This window comes from Micropterus salmoides, unplaced genomic scaffold (genome assembly GCF_014851395.1).
Source record: "Micropterus salmoides isolate LMB-PRFRI ecotype aquatic unplaced genomic scaffold, ASM1485139v1 Ms_hic_scaffold_10, whole genome shotgun sequence".
Lineage (NCBI taxonomy): Eukaryota > Metazoa > Chordata > Actinopteri > Centrarchiformes > Centrarchidae > Micropterus > Micropterus salmoides.
The window spans coordinates 17,239,318-17,263,814 of record NW_024040041.1 but is presented as its reverse complement, the minus strand read 5'-3'; the positions used below and the strand labels follow the sequence as shown (position 1 = coordinate 17,263,814).

At 41.4% G+C, this 24,497-nt stretch overlaps 1 protein-coding gene across 1 annotated transcript in view; it reads right to left on the bottom strand.

Moving 5' to 3' along the window:
- Nucleotides 1-4,534: 4,534 nt before the first annotated feature.
- Nucleotides 4,535-24,497, bottom strand: part of fam20ca (FAM20C golgi associated secretory pathway kinase a) — a 42,387-nt gene continuing 22,424 nt past the window's right edge. Inside the window, exons 5-11 of the mRNA XM_038699707.1 lie at nt 11,791-11,883; nt 9,442-9,557; nt 7,873-8,053; nt 7,674-7,783; nt 7,425-7,506; nt 6,860-6,919; nt 4,535-6,418 (exon numbers count right to left, since the gene is read on the bottom strand). Coding sequence (XP_038555635.1) covers nt 6,160-6,418; nt 6,860-6,919; nt 7,425-7,506; nt 7,674-7,783; nt 7,873-8,053; nt 9,442-9,557; nt 11,791-11,883 — 901 coding nt within the window. The 3' untranslated portion in view covers nt 4,535-6,159. The remainder of the gene's footprint in view (nt 6,419-6,859; nt 6,920-7,424; nt 7,507-7,673; nt 7,784-7,872; nt 8,054-9,441; nt 9,558-11,790; nt 11,884-24,497) is intronic.

Sequence of the window (24,497 nt, the reverse complement as noted above, 5' to 3'; positions counted from 1 at the left end):
GAGGGACGAAGCCTGTAATGTTGTCAGTAAGGAGAGGAAACGCATGAAGATGTCAATCTGACAGACAGCCCATGTTCCAGTTGGCCCCAAAAGCTGGAAACCATATCAGTCATATTTTTTTTTATAAAAAAAAGATGTGTTGATGAGTATTTGACAGTTTTGGAGATCAGTAGCTTCTACAAAATGCTCGGAGCCAATCTACGCATATACGTGATCGTGCCCATGTGCCTATATCGTTTCACCGCAGAGGGATGCATTTGTTTTGATCAATGCGGATCTGAGTGGAGCATGATTTTGCCTACAGCGTTGACATCAATCGAGACGGACAGGGGTTAAAAACGACCGTCTCCGAGGGAGCGTTTGAAAGCTCCTCTCATCTCCAGCTCGCCATACGCTCGGACGCGCGCGCGCGCGCGCGCGCACACACACACACACACACACACACACACACACACAACTGTAGGCTGCACACACATACAGGCCTGTATGTGTGTATGTGTGTGCAGTGTTTTCCACTCAGATAAATCAGCAGTGTTTTTAACTGTTCATTTCTTAACAACATGAATGCTTTTTTGCCCTGTTGTGTGTGTAGGCCTAAGTGTCATATCATTAGTGTTTTAACAAGGGCCTGAAGTAGGATACTCATCAGTGGATTTAAGTGTATCATATGACATAGTAGCCAAAATATTTTTAGATTTAGTGCAGCTTTCCTTTTCAAGACACGTGTGCGCCAATTCAGGCAGAATTCAAGTTCACTGATGGAGGAGTGGGGGAGGTGTAAGGGTCAGGGTCGCCGAGGACGCCGCACACACCTTGGATCAATGGGGAGGCAGGGCAGGGAAGGGGTGGGGAGGAGGGTGCTCTCTGTTGCTATAGAGACGGGAGGACAGTGGTGTTGGATACTGTTACTAGGCAGGAGAGGCTGACTCTGAATGAGGTGAGAGTGTGGGGTGGTCTGCTGCGGAGGGTAAACAATATCCGGGCTGGGTGGGAGGAATACATCGTCTAGGCTTTATTCCTACTCGGATTCTTTTCCCAGGTCAGCTGGAATAAAATAATAGAAGTAGGTATTAAATGACGGGAAAATGTTTTAGAATGTAGCCTATGTATGTGCCAAATTACTTTTTTGAACCTATAACTCAGAATTTGACTGGCCATAAGTTTTGTGTTGTGGTCAAAGCAATGAACAACAACTATTCCAGTGCACAGTTCCAGTGCACCGCCCAGTGGTCACTGCTTTAAAGTGCAGCAACACGGTAGGCTACACTAATATTACACAACCTATTTTTCCCCCAAATAAAATTTCTCTACTCTAAGTTCTCTACGTGTCTGTTTTATTTTTACTTCTTTACTTTTTCACAAGCAAATGAGCGCCGTCGTGCCTGTGTGACATAACATAGCGCCTGTCTGGAGCCTCTGTGTCCTGCAGTCCGTTTCAGTGTAAGTGAGGGTTAAGATCAAAACAGGCAAGACATTTATTGCTTTAAAAAAATCACCTCATGTCACACACAAGGCACAGAGTAGGCTATAATTCACTGGCTTTCACTTTTATTCAGAGCAACAAAATAGCGTCATCGCTGGCGACAAAATCTGTAGGCCTAAACCTCTCAAACATGACAGTGAGGCTTGAGCGCCACCTAGTGAATTTAGCCCGTAACAGCTTCTTGCTCCTGAGCTTCTCAATCAGAGCTGCGGTACACTCGCGCCCTCTCCTGGGGAGTGACTGGAACACCTTCGTTAATGTGAAAGCCAACAGCTGCCCCTGAAAACTTTCCGGTAAGAAAAAGCATCTTGTGTCAATCTGTTCTATCTTTTAGACATTATACCGATCAAAAAGGGCAACGGAATGCAATAAATTGATAGCTACATTCAGTATTATAAAATAAATGTCAATGCATAAATAAAACCTAAAAGCTCCCAGGTTTTCACCTCTTCCCCTCCCCCATCACTAGGAGTGGATACTGCCCCCCCTGGCTATACTTAATGCCACAGATGAACATCACGGCGCTGTCCGTGGTGCAGCTCACAGCCGTAGCTATTATTTCAGCACCATGGACAGCGCCTTGTCTCCCTCTATTGTCTGGCCGGTTTCATAACTACCATGACAGCAGACAGATGCAGTCAGAAATATATTATGTAAACACATCTAGTGTCTTTAAGGGTCCTTTCATGATTTTTTACAGTTCCAATCATTTATGATTGTGGCATCATAACCACGGTACAGGGGGAACTGCACATATGAGTGTATATAACATTTGATCGCCATAAGCAATGCAATATGCTGTGAAATATGTGAACTATTGCTTTATGAGAATAGATGCTTTTTTTGTTTTTTCTTTTTTTTACATGCAATTGATAAATACCAGCACTTTATGCGGTGGGGCCGCTCCCATCAAGGTCCCTAGTGCAGCTGCACTATCTGTACCTACGCCCCTGTTTTTCCACCATACTCCTTGTTGCTTCATCCTATTCCGTCGCTACTGTTGCATCCTCCTTCATCTCTGAGATATATTCCAGAAAGCAGCTAAAATAAACTCTGAGCCTAACCCTGACTGCAGGGTCAGAATTAGTTCACTCTGTAAAGCTCCTGCATAGTGAATGAAAAAAATCCATTATCAAAAGAGCTCCGACACTGATTCACTGTGGCAACAGGTAAATAAAAGGCAGAGCCTCCATTTTTATCCAGTGGACATAGAGAAATAAATGCATGTGTCAGGGCCCAAACAGTCAGGCAATGAGGAGAACAGGAGTTTTTATTGAAAAATATTGGTTTCTTATTTACCCCAAAATACCAAAGAAAAGAAAGCAACAATGTAATGTATTGGCCCATAAATGAGGTCAACAAAATATAACTACAGTCAAAACAACATACAACAATAGAGAAAATTAACTGAACAGACTGACCTAACTGAATGAGACACACAGGAACATATATAGTGGCTTGGCCAAACCAATTTACACATAAGGGGAAAACAAAATGGACGACAACTACAACTACTACAAAGTAAAACATACTAAAACCAAAATCCCCCTCCAACATGGCAGCACATGGTACGGCTTGATTGGCAGGCCACAGTATATAACAGTCCTCCTCCCTTGGCCGCTATTTTCTTCCATCAGGACAGAACACTCTCTGACATTGTTTGGGGTATTGCTAACTGCAAAAAGAACTTAACCTGTGTACAAAACATGGTAGAAATGTGTACTGTATTACAATTGCTGGCTGTTACCCTGTGTGGTGTGGGCCATCACAGTATGTATATGCAGACTGTACACATTTATCTTTTAATAGTAAGTCAGACCCCGGAAAATGTCAATAAGTTAATACAATAAAGTTTTGTTTAGTGGTGACTTACAATTCCTTAATGGGTGAAAATAGGAATCTGTCTGTGTATTAGGCTGTAGCCTACATTCAATTTTAAATATACTTACTGACGGGAAAAAACAGAGGGCTCAGCAACTGAAGTTGAACAATATAGGCTAGTTGAAGATTTAAAAAATGACATAGATCAAATATAGAGACATGACTGTAAGCTCACAATCTCATCCAGTAATAATGTGTTTGGTGATTTGCACTTGAAAAGGCGCTGAGGTTTAAACAATAGATTTTAAATTTGGCTCAATTGCATTCAGCTTTATTATAGCTACTTCAGCAAATGTAATAAAAAAAAGAGTAAGTCAGCGAAATGCTGTTAAAACATGGTCAGCAGCCTATTTAAAAAGAACACTTTCATAAATACGTTTACCACGATCCTGTTCACTCAGAAATACCACATGATCTTCAGTATTATAGGAGTTATGGTCCGTCAGTACGACCAGTCACACATGAGATAATTATTCACTGATCCTTCTTGTCTAAAGCTTCATTTCGATTTAAACTGAGATTACACATTATGTGTGAATGTATAAACATTTTAGTGAAACTGACAAACTGACATTTGTTTGTGTGCACAGAGTCACCGATATTAAAGAAAGGGCTTGCAGAGGCTTTGCATCACTACCGGTGCAGCAGCACAGGAATGTTGCCAAAGATTCTTCTCCAACAGAAACAGATTTAAAAACTCTGATATATTGCACAATACATAGATATTTACCAGGCGAATATAAGCTTTATCAGCATTGTGTGAAATATGTAACAGACATTCATTTATATGTAAAAGTCCCACACTGTAGCTTTAATGTTAGTTATAAATGAAGTATCTGATATAAGTATGCTGGTTTGATAGATTTTCCAAACGTTCAGCTGTGTTTTTCCTGTGTGCAGACTGCACTTGCTCTCAGGTTAGAGATGGGTGTGTCTGAGGCTACCCACATGTGAATTAGTTAGTTAAAGAGTCGTGATGAAGTTTTGTCATGCGATTTTTCTGAGGCTACACCTTGCCTGGATGGGTTTGCGGCTTTGGTTTGTAGTACCGTTGATCCTCACTTATTACTTGTCACCCTTGAAAATATAAGGACACATTCACCTCCGTGCACACATACAGTAAAATCAAGATAGACCAGTCTCACATGTCCACAGCCACTTACACGATGAGAGATTTGTCCTCACTTTTTGTTTTTATTGCACACTTTAATCATTTAGTAAACAGATCTTCACAGTAACAATGCAATAGCAGAAAACAGAAGCAAATCACTGTGCGGTGAAGCTCGTTAGGTCTTCCAAGTATTTATAGGTATTTACACGGGGAATATGAAAACCAAAGAACAGTGTCCGAGGTTGTCCCTGTAGTGGGATGAGGCGTTTCAAACCCTCTATCACTTCTCAGACTTGAGTCCAGCCACTCAGATTTTACACTGTTTGTAGTTCTAGGAATCCTGTCCATACTGCTAACCCAAAAAACATTCAAGTACTGTATTTCTGTCATTGCACAGGTACCGGGTCACCCAGTGCACAGGACTCTTATGCATGGCACCTCTTCAACAGCTTAATGTCCAAAATCAACCAGCTTTTTTCCCGATCATCTGAACATAAAGATAGTACTCAAAGGAATGTCAATTTAAATAGTATTCCAATGCTAAGGTACCTAAGGTAAACATTCCCAACATATAAAGCAACATGAAATCCAACTAATGTAGAATTTATTAAACCACTCTCATTATCTGTGACGCACCAATAAATAGTCATTTGGACATGATATCCCATAAAAATGAAACAACAAGCTGTAACATTTTGCATTGTATAAAATGTAAAATTAATATTATAGCAGACCACTTTAAATGTTTCAGGTCTGGATGTAAGAATTGTAGTGCATTGGGCATATTTATTGAACTCTAGCCAGCACACAGCGCTCTTGGCATTTAGATTATATTTGGTTTTGGAAAATACTACTTAAGTGTTGTGCTGTTGTACTACATGTACTGTGGGGAAAGCAAGACTTGCAGGGGAGATGGGAACGTTAAAAAAAGAGAGATATAAAATCAGAATAAGGCAAAGTGAAGGTACAATATGAACTACAGCATCAAATATACTTGCACTCAGATTTATGCAGTCCAGAAGTATGTAATAACATTTTCAGTCGGTCTGTTCCAAGTCTGTGCCATGACAAAAAGCTTATAAAGACAGATTAGAAGAGAATACACACTACAGTATTTGGAAACTCTTATTCTTCTGGTTGTAGGTTGTTTGTGGCAGGCCTGACTTCATTTTTTCTTGCTGATGTGGTTGATCGCAGAAGGTGAAAACTGAAGAATGTTTTACAACAACAACAAAAAAAATCTCAAAACTTCCACACACTTTTCATACATTGTGATAACTGATAAAGCTTATTGTCTGACCATATGCTGCCCAGTCAGTGTAAGTTCTCATTTGGTTATGTATTAATATAATAAAACACAAACAAACTGATACCTTTCCATTTTTAAAACAAACAGGACAAACAGCAGTGGCTCCTAAAACCAATATACATCTGTACCTAACGAATACAAAGCCTCAGTGTAAGCACAGTCTTTCGTGGTATCTGTGGACACTTTCTTCTATATAAAACACACTTAAAAGCAGGTCCCGTAGAGGCAATGATGGCAAGTCTAGGAATTCACTGAATTCAGCTTGATATCAGAAGTGGGACTTTTGGTGCAGTCCCATTGGTCGAGTATCCACAGACGTGGTCCATTTTTTCATGTGTCACCGGTGGTTTCTGTCACCCTCGAGTCTCGCCCTCACTACCTGTGGCCTGGGCTCCTGTGGGTGGCTGTGTCCCCAGCTAGATCCTCCTCCACGACATTAACGTGACCTTCTTTCTCTATGCAGCCCGCCAGGACCTGTAGCACAAGCCGGAGCCTGCGGTCCATGGCCTGGAGGTGATGCTGGATGAGGACAGGGGACAGTCGGTCGCGGAGCAGAGACTCCTCCATTAAGGAGCTCAGCTGGTAGTCCTCTTTGGCCAGCAGCTGGAGACGCAGGTAAGTGGATTTCCTCACCCTGGAAACGGGGGACAAAGGATATTTGAATAGGTTATTTTTAATGAAACTCTACTTTCTAATATTGCTGTGTATATTCTTACTATGATGACAGTACAAGAGATGTATTCATTTATTTTTCTTGCTTTTTTTTAACTTTATTGGATAGATAAATACAGACATACAGACAGGAAACATGGGAAGAGAAGGCTGCAACTAAGAATCAAACCTGTAAACATTACAGTTATGTGGCGTCTTAACCACTAGGCTTCCAGGATGCAATAATCTGGAATTTACACTTTTCATAAACTAGTGAATTTATCATTCTAGCTGTAGATGCACAAGGATATTCATTTAAAATGTCTTTGTCTGGAGAGTGTTGCTAAAGCAAATGCCAAGGCAAAATCTCACGATGTGTCCAAAAAGACACACTAACCCTGGCACAGACAATTAAAAGTCTGACCTGCAGCACTGGCTGAGAGGCACCAGGATGGACAGCTCATCATGGGAGTGTTTTCCAAACCTAAAGGGTGCAAAGATCAGAAAATGAAGCAGGAAATATTACTTATATTTACTTCATTTAATTCATTTAGCTGACGCTTTTGTCCAAAGTGACTTATAGTAAGTACATTTGTCAGACCAAAGTGAAAAAGCAATAGATCGCAATTGGTAGAGTAAGAATGTTAATAGAACAAGTCTCAAACACTCATAATTGTTGGTACCATTGCTGGTAGCAAAGATAGCTAGGCTAAGATGCTATACAGTACAAAGTACACACACACTCCAAGATGTCTGTGAAGGTTCTCAGTCATCCAGGTCATAGTTATCCAATGGAAATTTGGAGAGTATCTTCAACCAAGTCCAGTTGCCTTTGACTTTAACCTTATTTGGGGGACACTCTCCAAGTTGGACTTTGCTTGTTAGACAGCTGTTTAGCCTAATACCTTTGCAAGATGTCACAATGTTTAAGTGATTTCCATTTGGTGGCTGTTAAGACAGAAACTTTAAAAGCAGCTGAGCATCTTTACCCTCTTCCGTTGTCTAGGTGAATAATGAAGGTATCGTTTCCAAACTTCTCAAAGGTTTCATAATGATGTCGATCCATGTTGCCTGTGCAAAAATAAAAATAGTAAAAAATGTGCTTCAGATTGAGGAGCTAATTAATTTGTGAGTAAAAATAGGAATGAATATGCCATTTATTCATCTGTGACCATTTATTCATCTGTAACTGTAATATATCTACATATACGTGGTGTCATAGTTTGATCTACTCTTACCCATTAAGAAATCAAAGATGGTCATATCCATGATGTCCAGCAGTCGAGTGCCTCGGTCATACGGAGGAGTCTGCTTAACCTCGTCACAGTAATCTGGGTCCACCTCCCACCTGAGAATAAATACAGAATAAACATTTAGTCACAGATGGGTGGATTGGTGTGCTGACACGTTCGTGGTGCATTAGTATCATTTCCTTACTCTGCTTTCTTGCGTTTGTGGTAGGAGCGTCTCCAGGGGTTTCTCCAGGTCTTGCGTTTGGCCAGGTTCAGGTCTGGCAGGAAGGCTGCCAGTGAGCCTTCGATCTGGTCCGGTTTACCGCACAGAGCGTGCTCAGTGGAGCAGTAGTACGAGCACTCACCGTAGAAGCAGACGTTGTTGGCTGAGCAGTGAAAGAAAAAACAGCGTTTGAGACATGTCATCACACGACGTGGTTTGACACGACGCTGAATGCGAATGAGGAAGCAAAGGTGGAGTCACTGAGGAGAAAATGACGTAAAAGCTAAACAATGAAAATAAGGAGATTTTCTAATATTAGGGTCAAACATTTCAGTACATTACAATCAAAGAGAACCTGACCAGAGATGATGTTTCATTTTTGCTCATGTGATTCACATCAGATTTGATTTATAACACTGTCAACAGCCCAGATCGAATTCGATCTTTTCCAGTTCTGATATGGGCCACTTTCCTATGTGTTCCAAATCAGTTACAGGTCAGATTTTTTGAAATGCGAACTCAGTCTGGACAGTCAGATCAGATTTCATGCAAGTTTGATGTCACTTTAGAGCGACTTCCATACAACAGTGTGCTGCTTGTGACGTCCTATTATTCTTTTAGCAGGTCACTTTCAGGCCCTAGCCATTTCAAACTGGTCTAATTTGGGCCACATTAAAAAAATAATGTGAACAGTCAATAAGGCGTTCAGTGTGAATGTACCCAGTGTGTGGCTGCTCAACACATAGAAAGCATTTCATTTGAATTGTATTTTATACTTCTGTAAATGGTGTAATAATGTAAACATATAAAAAAACAAATGTCTTTATTTATCTTTGCGTCTCCTCATTAGGAAACCTGTTCCTCATTCCCTCAGAACTTACAGGCTAATCTCTACATTAGCCACATCGTTGCTTAATTTGTTGCTTTAATGTTCACCAATATGTTTGAGAAGTTGTAATCTTCTTCGTGGCACCCTGACAACTACTCATACGTGACAAATGACCTGTTTTGCATAATATGCATCCATTTGACACGCAGTGTGACTTTTCCTTTGTTCTGAGTGAGACTGTAGTTTCCCTCATCACTGTAAAACATAATATCTTTTGTTTGATTTGTTGTGTTCACTGTCAGTTTACAACACAGTACAATAGTACAATACTCTAGCAATATAAAAAACAAGGAAACAACAGTATTAACATTGTTTTCATTGTATTAATTTGGATTTTTATATAATTTTAGTTCACTCCATCTTTGTAGAACTTCTGGGAATAAGATGAATTACAGTGCCACCCTGTGGTGGCTTTTGGCTATTGCTTTATTCACCAGCACACACACTACAGTGCATTCTTGCTGTTTGTACTGCCTTCGAGAGCAGACCCGGACATGCAAACTCAGACTCCCCTCAACTACAGGCACATAAACTAACTTTGTGCATAACCCGGTTGTGAAGTGAAGCCAGCGTGATGCGGTTGTTCTGTCCAAATAGGACGAGTGACGCAGCCAAGTAGCTACGTGACTGTGCCAAGCTGTAAAGGTTGGCAGAGATTCTACCTGGGGAGATGAAGAAGGTCCTCCACAGCTTCTTATCCCGTGTCACATCTCTGATCTCCCTTGTCATGTTGACGAGTCGTCCTGCCACCGGGGGCACTCTCCGGAAGTCAAGGATCCTAAAGAGAGAGATGAAGACAAAGGTTATAATACAATATGTAAAATGCAGTGATTTTTAGAGGAACATTTATTTTTTCAAATATTTTTTAAATAGAAGTTTTATTGACAAACTTGTATTGTTCATGTGAAGTGCTGAAGATGAGCCAAATGGCATTAAGATTGCCACAGTGGCAGATCGGAAGGTCTACATTTTACTGTATTACACACATTTTCCACTTCACTGAACAAATGCAGCTAGAAAGTGCCTTCAGCCCCCAGCTTATTCTCCCATGGTGCCCCAGGCGGTGCAAATTTCCAGAGCATCTCCAGTCAACCAGGAGAGTTATGAACACTGAGCACCTGCCCTGTCTTTGTGAGTTGCTCTGACCCAGTGCTCTTGAGTTCTGCAACTTCACTCCATGCATGTACTACACAACAACAGGATATACTTTTGCTCAGTCCATCATTCTCCAAATAAAGACGGCCACAAAGAAAAGTGGGGCATCAGGATACCTTATCTTCACCCGAAGAATAATGTTGTCAATGTCCAGGCAAAGCTGTCAGCGCAATTGATCTGTATCACTTCAGCACACACAACGTTTAATAATTCATCATCTTCACAGTGCTTTCCGTCTGTGTGTGATTGGCCTCAAAAGCAACATTTATTGACATCCAACATCCGCTTCCTAATAAAACAAGGACGGATAAGGTGTGTGTGTTTGCCTGCCTCCCTCCTGTTCCACCGACACACACTCAAACACAGACAAACACAAGCCTGTGTGAACCACATCTACTTAATCACAATCTATTCTGACCCCTCCGTTTATAGTTAGATGGTAAGCTCATGTAATTTCTCTCAAGGTCTCAAACTCTTGCCCTCTCGCTCTCTTTCTGCCTCCATCTGGCTGTCTCTCTCCTTCTTTTCTTTATGCTCTTATGTCAGAACACTATACCTATTCAGCTCCTGTGTAGCCTGTCTCACTGTATGTTCGCTGCCCTGACCCGATTGAGACTAAAACTAAGCCTCCTGGGAGCAGGCGCGCGCGCACACACACACACACACACACACACACACACACACCGACTGAGTGGAAGAGAGCTGGCGAAACTTTAGCCTACAGAGGACAGCATTCAGGAGCAACAAACTGCACCGTCATGTTGGGCCCTGGTGACAAAGGAACACCTGTGTGTGCGTGTGCATGTGAGAGCACACTCAAGGGTCTATTTGTGTGCACTCCGCATATTACACACCCCTGAGTCACAAGGAGTTCACAACAGATGGCGGTAATGTACACTGGCTAAGAGCAGAGGATAAAGCAAACCCCTCAGATGCCGAAGTAATTACTGGGAGGCAGTGATGCTTCATCTTCCCTTAAATATTTTAGGGTATTTTAGTCTAGACTCTAGTCTCAAATTAGAAATCAACTAAAAGAAAGTTTTTAACAGGGCAAAACATCCTCCTACTCTGCATTCCTGAGTCGATATGAAGCCATAAACTAACAACAGCTCAGGCTGGTTTCCAGAGGCTGCTGCGGTCGGAGCAACTGGACTGTAATTCATAGGCAGCCCAGAATGGTGCACGCAATCTAAAAACAAACTGCTCTTTAGGGCTCTTTAGACGCACCTTCCCCCTGCTCTAAAATCATGACCCGATGGTAATGGCGTGCCTGTGATTTCCTGTTTGGCTCAATCTTCCTGCCCGGCTCCATCTTCCTGCCCACGCGAACACATGTCTCTGACCTCATCAAACAGAGAGCGAGAGTGTGTGTTTGTGAGCATGTGTGAAGTAATAACCGTGCCCTCAGCAGACCTTGAGACGACCTGCACACCATTAATCGTCCTCCTCCAGAATCACAAACTGTCCTGTTTGACTTGTCTTAGTGTTCCTCTGTTAGGTTACTTGTTTTTGTCGGCTTAAGCCTGTAGAGTAAAAGGATCATGTGGAAATCAATATACTCAGCGGCAAGTTAAGGGGATGATCCGGGCGCTCGGTGCATTATCTAATCCCTCATGTACTAAATCCCATTCACATTTTCAAAGCTTAAGTCTATTATGACACACCTCCGGTTCATAAACGGGGGTTAAAGTGTCTGCTCTATGTGTGAACGAACAACGCGAGACCTGTTGTTGTTCCTGGAACAGACTGCAAAGGATAATTTGAGCACGTACCCGGACAGGAAACGGGATGAGTCACAAAGAAATCTCTGCACAACAGGTTTTATTTATTTTTTGGTGGTGGGGGATAAAACTCACCTGTCCAAGTGAAAAGCGGCAATCTCAGCGTTGTGCCTCTCAAAGTCGGAGAAATAGAAGAAGTCTGGAGGGGTTTCCTGCTCCCGGGTCTGCCTGAAAGATAGCGGTTGAGAAAACATTAGCAGGATAATTTTAATAATTTCACAATTCTTTTAATGGGATATATTTTAATTTTTTTGTGACATAAATAAGACAAACAAAAAGAGGAAACATGAAAGAATTTAACTGAACGATGAGAAAGTTGAAAATGTGAGTTTGTCCTGAAGTCTTTGCTTGTACCATCCCTCTCAAGTACTCTCTCCAGGATGGGGATAATGTTAGAAAACAATATTGTAACAAAGACACCAGTAAGGTAATTCAAAACAGCATCTCTACAATGACCTTCAAATCAGATGTGTCTCAATGTTTGGTGCACCATCTTTTGATTTGAGACATTTCTGATTCTGTCTGTGCAAATCTCCTCAGCTTTCATCACATTTTCCTGCAGGGTGAAACTCATCTCGCCATCTGCATCCCTTTCTAGGATGTAGGCTGACGCACGAGACCAAAGCCCATGTGGACAAGGCTGCTAAAGGGAAGCTGGATGAGATTCTTGCTCACATCCTGCAGTTCCTCCAAGCAACCTCTCTCTCTCTATCTTTCTCACTCACACACACACACACACACACACACACACACACACACACACACACACACACACACACGCAGACAGACATCCAAGAGATGTGAATCCCTGCCAACCGAGCCATGGATCTGAGTCAGGAACTGCTAGAAGCCTCTTTGTGTCTGTCTGTCTTTCTCTGTGTCTGTCTGCTCGCTCGTCTGGCAGCAGGAAATTATCCCTCCACATTTGCTTTCTCTTTCTGTCTCTCTCTCTCTCTCTCCCTCACACACACACACTCATACATGCTGCCACTTACTGTATGCCCTCCCGCTCTGCCCTCCTTTATCTTTCCTCCCTTCTTCCACTCCATTAGTGTGGATTGGACTTATAGGGTGCAACAGTGCATCATTTCCCCTCCCCCCCTCTCTCCTCTTCTCCCAATTTTCTTGAAAAGCCAAACCAACAGAAAATAACCTGTCCTCCTATCCACTCATGTGTCAGGTAAGCATCCATTTACCCATAAATCAGTTGCTGCTATTGTGGTCCCTCCCTTCCGACCCAGAGCAAGGGGTGGGGGACTAATGGTGTTTTTATTTTCAGGGTGCAGGGCAGGGGAGAAAAGATACAATGAAGATGAAGAGGGGGTGGAATAAAAGGTAGCAAAGGCCCTTAGAAGGTGACCTTATGAGCTGGAGCCCTCTGTGACGCACCTTGTTACCATTCAAACATGCTATTATCATGGCACCTTATCATTTATGGATAAAAAAGCTCAGAGACACAAAAAGAAGCTAAGTTGGAACATGAGATGAGAAATGGAGGCTTTTTCTTCCCAATTTTTCCCTGAGTGGTACGTAACAGCTTTTTTTCAGTCGCTAACATGCGTTGGTCAAAGCTGAAGTTACGTTGTCAAAACTCTTCACACAGTCAGCAAAACAGAAGTGTATGTGGAGCAAACTCTTTCTTTCACACAAAATGCATTCAGTGACCACTTTCTTCAAAACCCATGTTACGGCCCTTAGCCCGTGTGTGTGTCTGTGTACTGCTGCTTGTCTGTCCTCTGCAGGTCCTGCCCTTCCCCCCTCCGCATGTTGCAGTTAGGAGGCTAGTGTGCACACCCGTCCCCTGTTTAGCAATCAGCGGGAGCGCAGGAGCTGGTATAAGGAGCAGAGAGCAGGCAGACTGTGTGTGGAGCGCAGACGTGGATAGACAGACGGCTTGGAGAGCTGGGTGACACTGCAGTGGCGTTCGTGGAGTCCCTGTAGTAGCAGTGTATCTGTCTGAACCTTGTGATGGGGTTCACTCCCTCAGTGGAGGGAGGATGGTATTTATTACTGTATTAATTTCTCCTTTGTGGCATCTGTTTTCTAAGTTTGCTGGCGGGTGGTCCTAACCGTATCCTGAATGGTGCGCTTCCTCTTTGTTTTGGGAAGTTGTTTTTTTTTATACCTTTTTAGAGTACCTTGGTCACTTAACATTGTAAATAAAATGCCAAACATACTGATAAATCTGTCTCCGTGCTTCCTTCAACCTGGAATGATTTTATTATTGTCACTAACCTCCTCCTCCCCTGGACTTTCCACTGGAGGTCCGTAACAACCCACAATCTCTTTTGTCATTACTACTTCACCACCTGCAAAACACTCTGTATTTGCAGCACGTTCTTCAAATGATAAAACTTGACACTTTCAAAACAGAATGATGGCAAATGTCCTGCATTTATGTATACGTCTATGTTTTTGTTTTTGTTATGAAAACAAGTGTGGGTTAGAACTGCAAACTGAGTGTGAAGCAGGAAATGTTCTTGTATTTTAGCAGACTTGGTTCAGGGAGTTGGTACATGAATTACAGGTTGTGGTCATTGTGTCTCAAGTACCAGTGTTACTATGTAAACAACTGAGAAACACTATTGCAGCAGTGACATTTGAGCAATTTGTTTTTTGCTTCAATATTTACAGTTTTCTCAGCTGCTTACAGTTTATTTTCAATTGCTAACAAGCACTGGACAAAACTGAAGTCACACTGTGAAAAAAACTCTTCACACAGCGAAACACAAGCGTATGTGGCCCAAACTGTGAAAACTGTTCACACAAAATGCATTCAATGACAACTTTCTCCAAAATCCATGAATTCTTTTCTCATTACTACAAAAACACTATATATTTGCAGCACATTTTTCAAATGATAACACACGGGGTCCAAAACTGTTAAAAACACATTCAAAGCAGAATGATTGCAAATATCCTGCATTTTTGCAGTAACTGGATGGATAAATATAGAAAATCTTAGCGGAACATTTATGTACATTTTACGTTTACGTCTAGTGCGTAGAGAAATGTGAAAAAGTGTGTTTCCGAACTGCAATCTGAGTGTAAAGTAGGAAATGTACTAGAGAATTGGTTCAGGGGGTTGGTACATGTGTAACAGGTTGTGGTCAATGTGTCTCAAGTACTAGTGTTAGTGTGTAAACAATTAAGGAAAATTGTTTTGCAGCACTGAAATTTCAGGAATTTGTTTTTTGTTTCAACTTTTTACTTTTCACAATTAGCCTACTATATGCAGTGATATGGGAAAAAATACTGTAAAGGATATTGAAACAAATTTCTGCATTTCTGATTGATTCTTGTTAAATTACACTTCAGTACATACAGTCAATGAAGTAAAAATATGTTATTATTATTTTATAATGAAATACTGATTTACGTGAAAAATCATTCACACTTTTACATAGTGCTTCCTGTTGTGAAAGTATTTTTAGGATAGTTGTGAGTGAGAATGTATGCTTTCTGAGTGGGAACTGTTGTCTGGTTGGTTGAATGAGTTTATTTTGAGACGTGTCTGAAGTGTTTTAGTGGTTTGAGTGAGTTTTGGAGTTGAAATGAACTGTCTGGCTAAGATGCACATTGTTGATTTTTGAAGAGTTTTAAAAACGTGGCTTCAATTTTGACCATTGCATGTTAGCAGCTGAAAAAAAACTGTGATAAGTTTAAGAAAGAGACTAAAGTTGAAGGTTGTTTCATGCTTGAGAACCTCAGAGGAAACTTGTGTTTGTCGTCAGTTGCCTTAATGATGTCTTTCCTTCCGAGCTGTTCCACCATGTATGATTTCCACAGTGCAAAATGTGAAATATAAACCTGACTGACAGGCATTACAGGCTTTGGTTGCCATGGTCACCAGGATGTAAAATGCAATTTCCTGTCAGGGAGGAAGCGCCTTAGGATTTTGAATGTAGGCAATAGCAGGTTAGTGGTGTGAAAAAGCCACAACTCAAGAACACACACTCACAAATATTTACACGTGCACATATATAAAAAGAAACACAAAGAAATTTTCCCTCACAGTTATGTACACACACCTTTCATGAGTGAGTGTCCTTGATGATAAAAAGCCCCTTTATATGAAGTAGAGTGTGATTAGGCTACAGCAAACATAGTATACGTAGTTCAGCAGAATCTTTTGGAGTGTGTGTGTGTGTATGTGTGTGTGTGTATGAAGTGATGAAGCTTAACTGCTTGCCTATGTGGACTCAGTTTGTGCTGACTCTGCGCTTTTAATGCCTCTTTCATGAGCTTAGACCTGCACAGTGGAGGGTTATATTAGAGAGATGGGGGAGGGGGGGGGGGTGAACACAACAACAGCTGTGGCCTGGACTCTGCATACACACTCCCCTTTTCTTTCTTTCTCTCTCTCACACACAGACACACACCCTATCACACAGCTAAACTGATGATTCATGTTTGTGACAGAGAGAGGGCAGCAGAGACAAACCCGGTGGGAGAAAATCAAGGCGCTAACCGCTTCCATGTCACCTTCTTGAATGAAACTGACCAGAAGAAACAAGCAGCACTTTTCACATGTTCATGCTGATTGAAGATGTAACAGTACGCAGTGTGTAACCATACAGTACATACACCCACTGACCTAGTGCTGTAATGGCATCTTGCTACTGATCCAAAATAGAGAATGAGAGACAGAGACAGAGAGATCTGTCATCTATTGGTAATCCACAGCAGATTTCAGCTTCCCCACTGACAGGCGTCTTTGTCTCTGTCTGGCCCTCCTGTGTGTGTGTGTGTGTGTGTGTGTGTGTGTGTGTGTGTGCGCGCGCGCGTGTGTGTGTGTGTATGTGGCTAAAAGAAGACGTGGAGAGAGTTTTGTGATGACTGGGTATATTCAACAGCAACACTTATACTTGATGCACACACAGAAATTAAAAGATCACTCTCACTGCTCTCATAGTGTGAGCAGTGAGAGCTCTAAAAAGCTCTGAAAACCCACTGAGACACTAGCAGGTGAACGTAGTGGAGCACTTAGCAGCTGGACAGCCAGATATTTCCCTCAGCAGTTGGTGGAGACAGCAGTCAGAGTTAAAATTGAGCATTGGAATTACATTCATCAAGTGACCAGAAACACAACTCCACATTAATGATAATGTTGCTCCATACCTGCTGGATGTGTAAATAAGAAACGGCAGTATAATTAACTTGTTTTTCTCGATTGCTTAAAAAACATTTCTTGAAATTATGCCTCTTTTCCCCCAAAATCTAAAACACAAATTCTCACCCCATTCCCCAGACGTCCTATTTTCAGGTCAAAATGAAGCTCTCCACTCAAAACCATTTAATCTTGCTGAAAAACCAATCTTTGCTCTCAGACATAACACACAAGCCCTCAAAAACACACACACACTACAACACAGTCTGGTGAGATAAATTCAAAACAATACTACAAAAACTGGTTATTAGTAATGTTGCTTGTGGTTCTCCCCCTCAAAAACCTGTTCACATGACACATTTTTTATTTCTTAGTGTACTGTACAGTACAACACACCAAACACCTAATTATTCTGCTACAGCGTCCTGTCTTTGGTCTGGGACAGTCCAGTGATTCTTGTTCTTCACTTCCTCCCTCCTCCTACTCCTCATCCACCTATTCCTCATCTTCCTCCTATCCAACCTCCTCTTCCAACTCCTACTGTTCCTCTTCCTTCACCTCTTACTCCACTCCATACGGCTCTTCCTCCTCATCCTCTCTGATGTCCTCTACCTCTTCCTTCACATCTCACTGGATCCATTATTCCCAAACTGAATGACCTGACTGTGTCCCTTTTATCTATCTATTGAAGGTTCTGATTGGAAGGTTCGGAAGGTTCTAACCCACTTTGATTTACCGGTTTGGTTACCATGCAGCCAAATTAAATTCCCTTTCGCCAGCCTGACCCTGCTTAACACCAATTATCAAGCATCCAGCAGCTTCTCTCCTCCTCATCTGCCTTTTCCTTCCACTTATTCCTTTTTTTGTGCCATGTCCATGTATGCGTCTCGCATCGGTCATTCCTTCTCTTAATGTCTTTCCTAACCAATTTTTCCCACCCATCACCTCCTCAGCACATTTTTTATTACGGCAAAACAAAGACAACAGATTGCCTTTTACAAAACAAATTTTACCAAAGTATATATAACTTTTCCTCCCTTCTGACTCCTGCCTTATCCACTGTGGAATAGTCCACTGAGAGTCTGTTTTGCGTAAGAGGGGTTTGGAGAAAAGAAAGTCATCAGTATGATATATTCAGGACGCTCATGAGTAAATGGCCCCCTGTAGAGTACTCACAACACCTCTCAAGGTGACAGACATGTGGGAGGATGGCGGATAAAAGATTGTGAGATAAAACCTCTTCAGCCTGGTGATTGTGTGTCAAAGGGCGCTTGTCTGTCGGCAGCACTACATGCTGAAGCATCAGAGAGAACGCAGGCAATGACTGTCAAGGCTGTGTGTGTACATGCTTTTGTTTACATCTGCAAACAGCAGCATACTGTGTGTGCACGCCTGAGTCTGTGTCTGCTTATTCCTTTATTTATTTATTTATAATTATTATTATTATTTCCCTCCACGCATGCAGCTTCTTTGCATTCGTCCAGCATCAGTATCGGATAGAGGGATCTGCGGATCTGACCAGAGCTCTGAGGCAGCAGTCTAGATTGAATTTCAAATCGATGTTACACAAGTTGTGTTGTAGCCTCAGCTATTTTCAACACACAGGGTGAGGCACCGCCAGGAGGGAAAGGCAAGTTATCTGCATGTGTGGGAAGCAGTATAGGCGATATTATCATAAGAATGCTGGGAAAAAGACTTGACTTGAAGAATATGGATGATCGCCTGAGTCAGTGCTTCAACTTCAAAGTTATTAGACACTCATGAGGTGGGAGAGAGGGTGGAATTAATATGAAGACTGAGCAAGAGCTTTCTGCTGCATGAAGTATTCAGTATATGCAAGTGTACTTTTATCGGAGTAGGGTGCCCTGGGGAGTCATGTAGTTTCATTTATGATCTGCATTAAAAGCATAGCATGTCATTTCTGCCTGTAGGGGTCTCTCACATCAAAACAGTAACAAAAGACATAGTTTGGTGATGTCGTGGGATGATGGGAGCTGTTGTCTTCATTGATCTACTGTTCGCGGAAGAGGTAATGCATTATTCCGTTATTTCCCAGAAAGTTATAGCAACTGGGGTGTGCAAAGGGGATATGATGCCAATGACAGGCGACCACGCACTGGTACCTACAATTATGAACTTCTCTAGGTTTGTTGGGATGATGTACACAACATTAGGTCTAGTATTTTAGACATTTTAATTCGGAAATGTTACATACTATATCTTTAGAGATTTGAGTCATTAAAATTACAGCATATTATGTTAGACATTATACCATGGCCCCTGAGAATTCTCGTTTCTGATTGGAAGGTGAATGATTGGTGTGGGTGTGGGGGTGGGGTTGAGTCACGAGAGAGAGAGATTGAACGTGCCTGTCCAACTGTCTCATCTGGTCAGATGGGAGTCCCTGTCTGTATATGTCAGGGATCAGACTATGGCTTATAGGTCTACAAAGCCCTGCTGTTCTGTAACTACTCTCTGTGCATGCAGTTTAACAAGCGGACTCCTGTGCTGGAAATAAAACACACACACAATATACTATATGTCTCCTGACAGGCTTGGGACAAAAGAGAATAAAAGCTTTACTTCAAAATGAAAATATGAACGATAAAAGCTCTGATCAAAATGTCATTGTCAATGATTGAAAGCCCTTTAATGCCCCGAGGGGGAGATTAGTGTGCATACAATAAAAGAAACATTAAGCATAGTAACAGTACAGTAATTCATTAATAGAAAATTAGTTTAATTGCAACGCCTGCCCACAAGTCGCACTCCTCTTGTTTTAGTCTGGAAGGGTTCAGCATGCATTTTCCTTGGGAGAGACTGATGACAGTTCTCCCTTTCAGAATCAGAATCAGATTTTTTTGCCAGGTATTTGTACACATACGAGGAATTTGACTCTGGATTGTACAATGCTCACTATGTGCTTACTTGTACAATAATACAATAATAAAAATAATAAAATCAGACACAGGCTACAGTATAGAGAACACATATATACACACTATAAACAAAAACAATATAGACAGATTGAGACAATAGTGCAATGATTAGAGTGCAAAGGATGCAGGAAAATTATAAATAAAAAAATAAAAATTATTATTACCATTATTATTATTATGTTCATGTTGGAGGTGGATGAGATATACAGGTACACATACACATACATGCATATACACAGCACAGTGCGATGGAGCATAGTGCAAAGGATGCTGGAATAAGTAAGTATTATATAGTATGATGTCACTGCTTAGCAAAAAGGACAAAACTGCGACCTGCTGTGGAAATGTAAAAATTCCTCTTTTCCTCCAAAATCCGAATCTGAACAAATGAGCTAAGCAGTTAAAGCTTGTGTGAGTTTACAACTGCCAACTAGTTACACCTGTTCCCTCAGGCATGTTTGAAGACATATAAAAATACTCTGCTTTGAATAATAATTTCTGTCTGATTTTACAAATGTGTACGTATCAAATATCTCACCGTGCTGCAGCTATGTAGGCTGCATCTGAGTTTCTTCGTCTCAGTGTCTACTCTGCTCTACATTACTCTTAGAGCTATTTCTGAAATGGCTGTGAATTTTTTATTTTATTATTTTTTTTGCTGGCCTTAATTGACTGGCGTGTCATATCCAGCCCTGTTCTCCTGGGCACATTGCTTCACAAAGCGCAGTGTTTAAAGGCCTGAAATCACTGTGAAGACCTGATGCAAAGCTGCAGAATTATATCTGGGCTTTTGGGATCCCTTCCCTACAATCATCTTAACGGGCTCCCCCGAGTCGTGAACGCACTTGGAATATGTATGAAAAAAAAAAAAATGGAAATCTCATTAGTATCACTGCTTATTTTTCATTTTCACAAAGCCACTTTTTGGGGAACGCTTTAGTGCTTTTCCATGTCAAAATAAGTGTTGTGTGCTTGTTACTCGATAAGCGTATTCACTGGTGGCTTTCAGTAAGAAGTGCTACCAAATGGCAGCTTTCTGATATCAATGGACTAAATGTTTGATGACTCAACGCCTTTTCAATTGCATTTCATTCACTCAGAATAATCAGAAAATAGACTTCAGTACAGTTTTTGTAACACTACAATAGCTTAACATCAGAAGGATTTTTTTTCACAGCAACAGATGTTGGAGAAAAAATGGATTATGGTAGTCGGTCTAATTATGAATACTGACATTTTATTATAAAGTTATGTATCATTTTGTATCATGGAAATTACACACTTTTTACATTACACATTTGCTGACACTCTACCTAGGGTATGAACTACAGGAGAGCCCAGGGAGCTGGCCTCCTTTTAATAAGAGTCCTCTAAAAAAACAACCTGTGATATTGTGGGGGGTCACTAAATATTTATTTATATGTCTATTTTTGCCATGAATGTCTATTTTTCTGTATCTTTATCATCATGCATCATGCTAAAATGAGGCTATTATTGATGTATGATTGATGCATGAGAGTGATTCATCACTAATTCATTTAATATAGACAGTGGCATGCATGATATTCTTTTCATCCCCATCCAAGCCTGGCGGTGCAAAATCATGAAGTTCATGAACTCAAAGATCATAAAAAAACAAACTCTCTTAGTCTCAGTCTGCATGCTGAATCGCCATGATTCATTTATGATAAAGCACCAGGCGAAATGCTGGGAAAGCTTAGTACAGCAGGCAGGACACACAATTTACACCTCATCTGAGTTTGAAAGGGGGATTTCTGCCGTTAATGAGACTGACAGCAAGGCCAACAGCATCTCTCATCACCATTTTCAAAAAGTGAGCTCCCCGAAAGCCATGGTATAGTTTGAACACTGACTTGATAACACACATTATAGAATAGAATAGACTCAAGGGAATTTACTTCTGCACATTTCCTTAAAATGCATAACACTAGGTGTAAAAGAGTAACGCAAATACACAGAAAAGATTAAACACAGTGTGGGTTTTGATGGCGCAGTGTGGCAGTATTTGCATTTACTATAGGTTCATATACTGGAATAATAAGGCTCTTTTCATGTGTTCACTAAGGAGGATTATATATTTTTATGTACTTGAAGAATGCCACGGGTCTTTACACTCATGGTTTCCCTTCTTTTTGTCTCTCTCCCACACAGTCAAAAAAACCCATAAAAAACAACGCATATCGGTTTATCCTCAACAATCAGGAATGTTCCAGCAACACAGAGCCACACTTTGTCATATTTACATATTCATCCAAAGGATTAACCATTTTCAATAGCACAAGTCTGAGGCAATCCTTCACAGGGTGCGCAATTCATCACAGGCTTTGCACAGAATGTGAAGTATGAATTATGCAGAACATACACAAACATCAAGGGTATTCTTGGGTCAACAGTGATTAGATGTCAAAATGCACAAGCTTGGGCATGTTTAGAACAATAAGCTTCAAAATGTGAGTATGTTGACACTGCATTCTGACAGAGTGTGATTCTCTCCTGCAACTTCCCTCAGTATATTTTTCTACATACATGTTGACCATGACAGTATTTTCTTTTAAGGCCAACCACCTGTTCCAAAAGTTTTTCACAGCTATACCAAACTAAACATCTTAACCAGGCAATCTACCATAAAATGAGATATGTAAAGATTATCTGGGAATGAAAGAACACTGTGGATTGTTATTCCCCTCCACACTACCACAATTACTACAAACTAAGAAAGAGTATTTATGATGTCGAAGAAGGCACTAATACACATCAACAAGAGAGCACAGTCCCTCTGCAATTTATTCCACTAGGAAATTCCTCCCGAAAGCCTCTACCAGTTGTCTCTATCCTTCACATCTCCAGAGGCTGTGAGAGAAGGAGGGAGAAGTAGACAGGGAGGGACTAATGCTTCAAAGAACCGATAGCGAGATTCAAACTGGATAATGTGGGAAAAAGTAAAAGATGGCATCCACCTTGACACTTCTGGTCTCACAGATGCAAGAAAAGATCAACAAAGTCAGCAAAGGCCTCCATTACGTCCACGATGAAAACCAACTGGATAGCTCTCACCCTGTTGGGATCAATGGGGATTTTAAGAGCTTTCCCTGTATGAGCGTGTGTACACGTTCTCTGCATGCACACAAAATCAATGGGCATTACCATGAGTCTTCCTCTCACAGGGACTGAGTAACAAGCCCTGGTATTCAGCATGACATGTAAGCTGAAGCTGATGAGAGGAGGGGGGAAAAATCCCAGTCTGAGCGTGTCAGTAAACTGCAGAAAGTGCAGGGCCAGCAAAAATCAGTCTCTCTCCTCTCAGACTAAGGAGGATTTGGAGAAAGATACGGAAAGCAGCTACGCTTTACAGTATCCCCTCCCAGTCCGAATTCCCTCTACGTGCTCTTTGAATTTGACTGCCAACTGAAACATGATGGATGAATAAAAGGGGAGGACACTACCATCTTAGGTTTGAACCAATTTCACTGGAAAGATCTTCAAAGCTCGAGCCATGCTCTGTTTCTAGGATGGTTGCATGCTTTCTCTGAAGTTGTAAAATAAATGTGAGGTTAGATGAAAATACAACCATGTTCTCCTCTTGGGATTCATAGCGGATTCCCAGAGTGGAAACTGGCAGATGACTGGACCAGGATGAGTGCTGAGACTGAAATACTCGCCAAAACCATATAAATCATTAATTTTTTGAACTGAGAATCTTTACTGAGAGGCTCTGCATCCAAACTAGCCTGCGGTACAGACCATTAAGAATTTATTTGATTATCACTAAGTAGCTGTTAAACAGCAAACACCAATTAGAGCAAATTATGTTAAATCCTGGGAAGCTTTAATTTTCCAGACCAACCGACCCAACACAGGCACACACACACACACACACACACACACACACACACTCAGACAGGACGTGGAGTATGTCTGAATTATTTGAGCCAAGAGAAGTTAATTGGATTGTGAGTAAGCATTTTGGACGTCCATTATCTTTGCCCATCTGTGGGGGTGAGTATCTTGCGGTGTCTCATCCAAAACAATCCTATTATCTTGACCCAAAGATAAGAAAAATACACACACACACACACACACACACACACACTTGACACGCACTCTCACTACCTATCTTTTACATGCTGTATAAATGTTTAAAATCACCTGCTGCACTTCCTCAGGCAGTGTGGATAACCCTACCACCCCGTGGTGACCTGGCTATAAACCAGCCAGCCATGTTTTCCACAAACACATCTCCATCACTTTGACCCTCTTTCCTTTCCCTCCTCTCCCCCCCTCCCTTCATCCTCCTTCTGATTTCCTTTTCCTGAAGGATACTGTGGCTGCTGGCCAATCACTTCCTTCCCCATCTGTGTTTACCTAATTACTTTTACTTACTAAACTGAACGTGGACACACCACAAAAGCAGATAGCAGCCTTTCTGTCAGATGCATACATGTACACACACGCCAACACACACAGAAGCACACAGCAGCAGATTCACAGAAGAGCTTGGCGGTCGTTTATTTTTGACTATCCCTGGAGACTTTAATCTATAAAAGGCCAGAATGTCTTGAAAGACCTGGTGCCATTTCCCCCTAATTAGTCCAATGTGAGGATTGTTGAAATGCCATGACTGATGACCGAATAGCATCTGATTTAGTAGTGCTATCTTTCTTTTAGCTCCCTAATGAATGCGTTTATATTAATTACCTGAGAAGCTTTGGGGT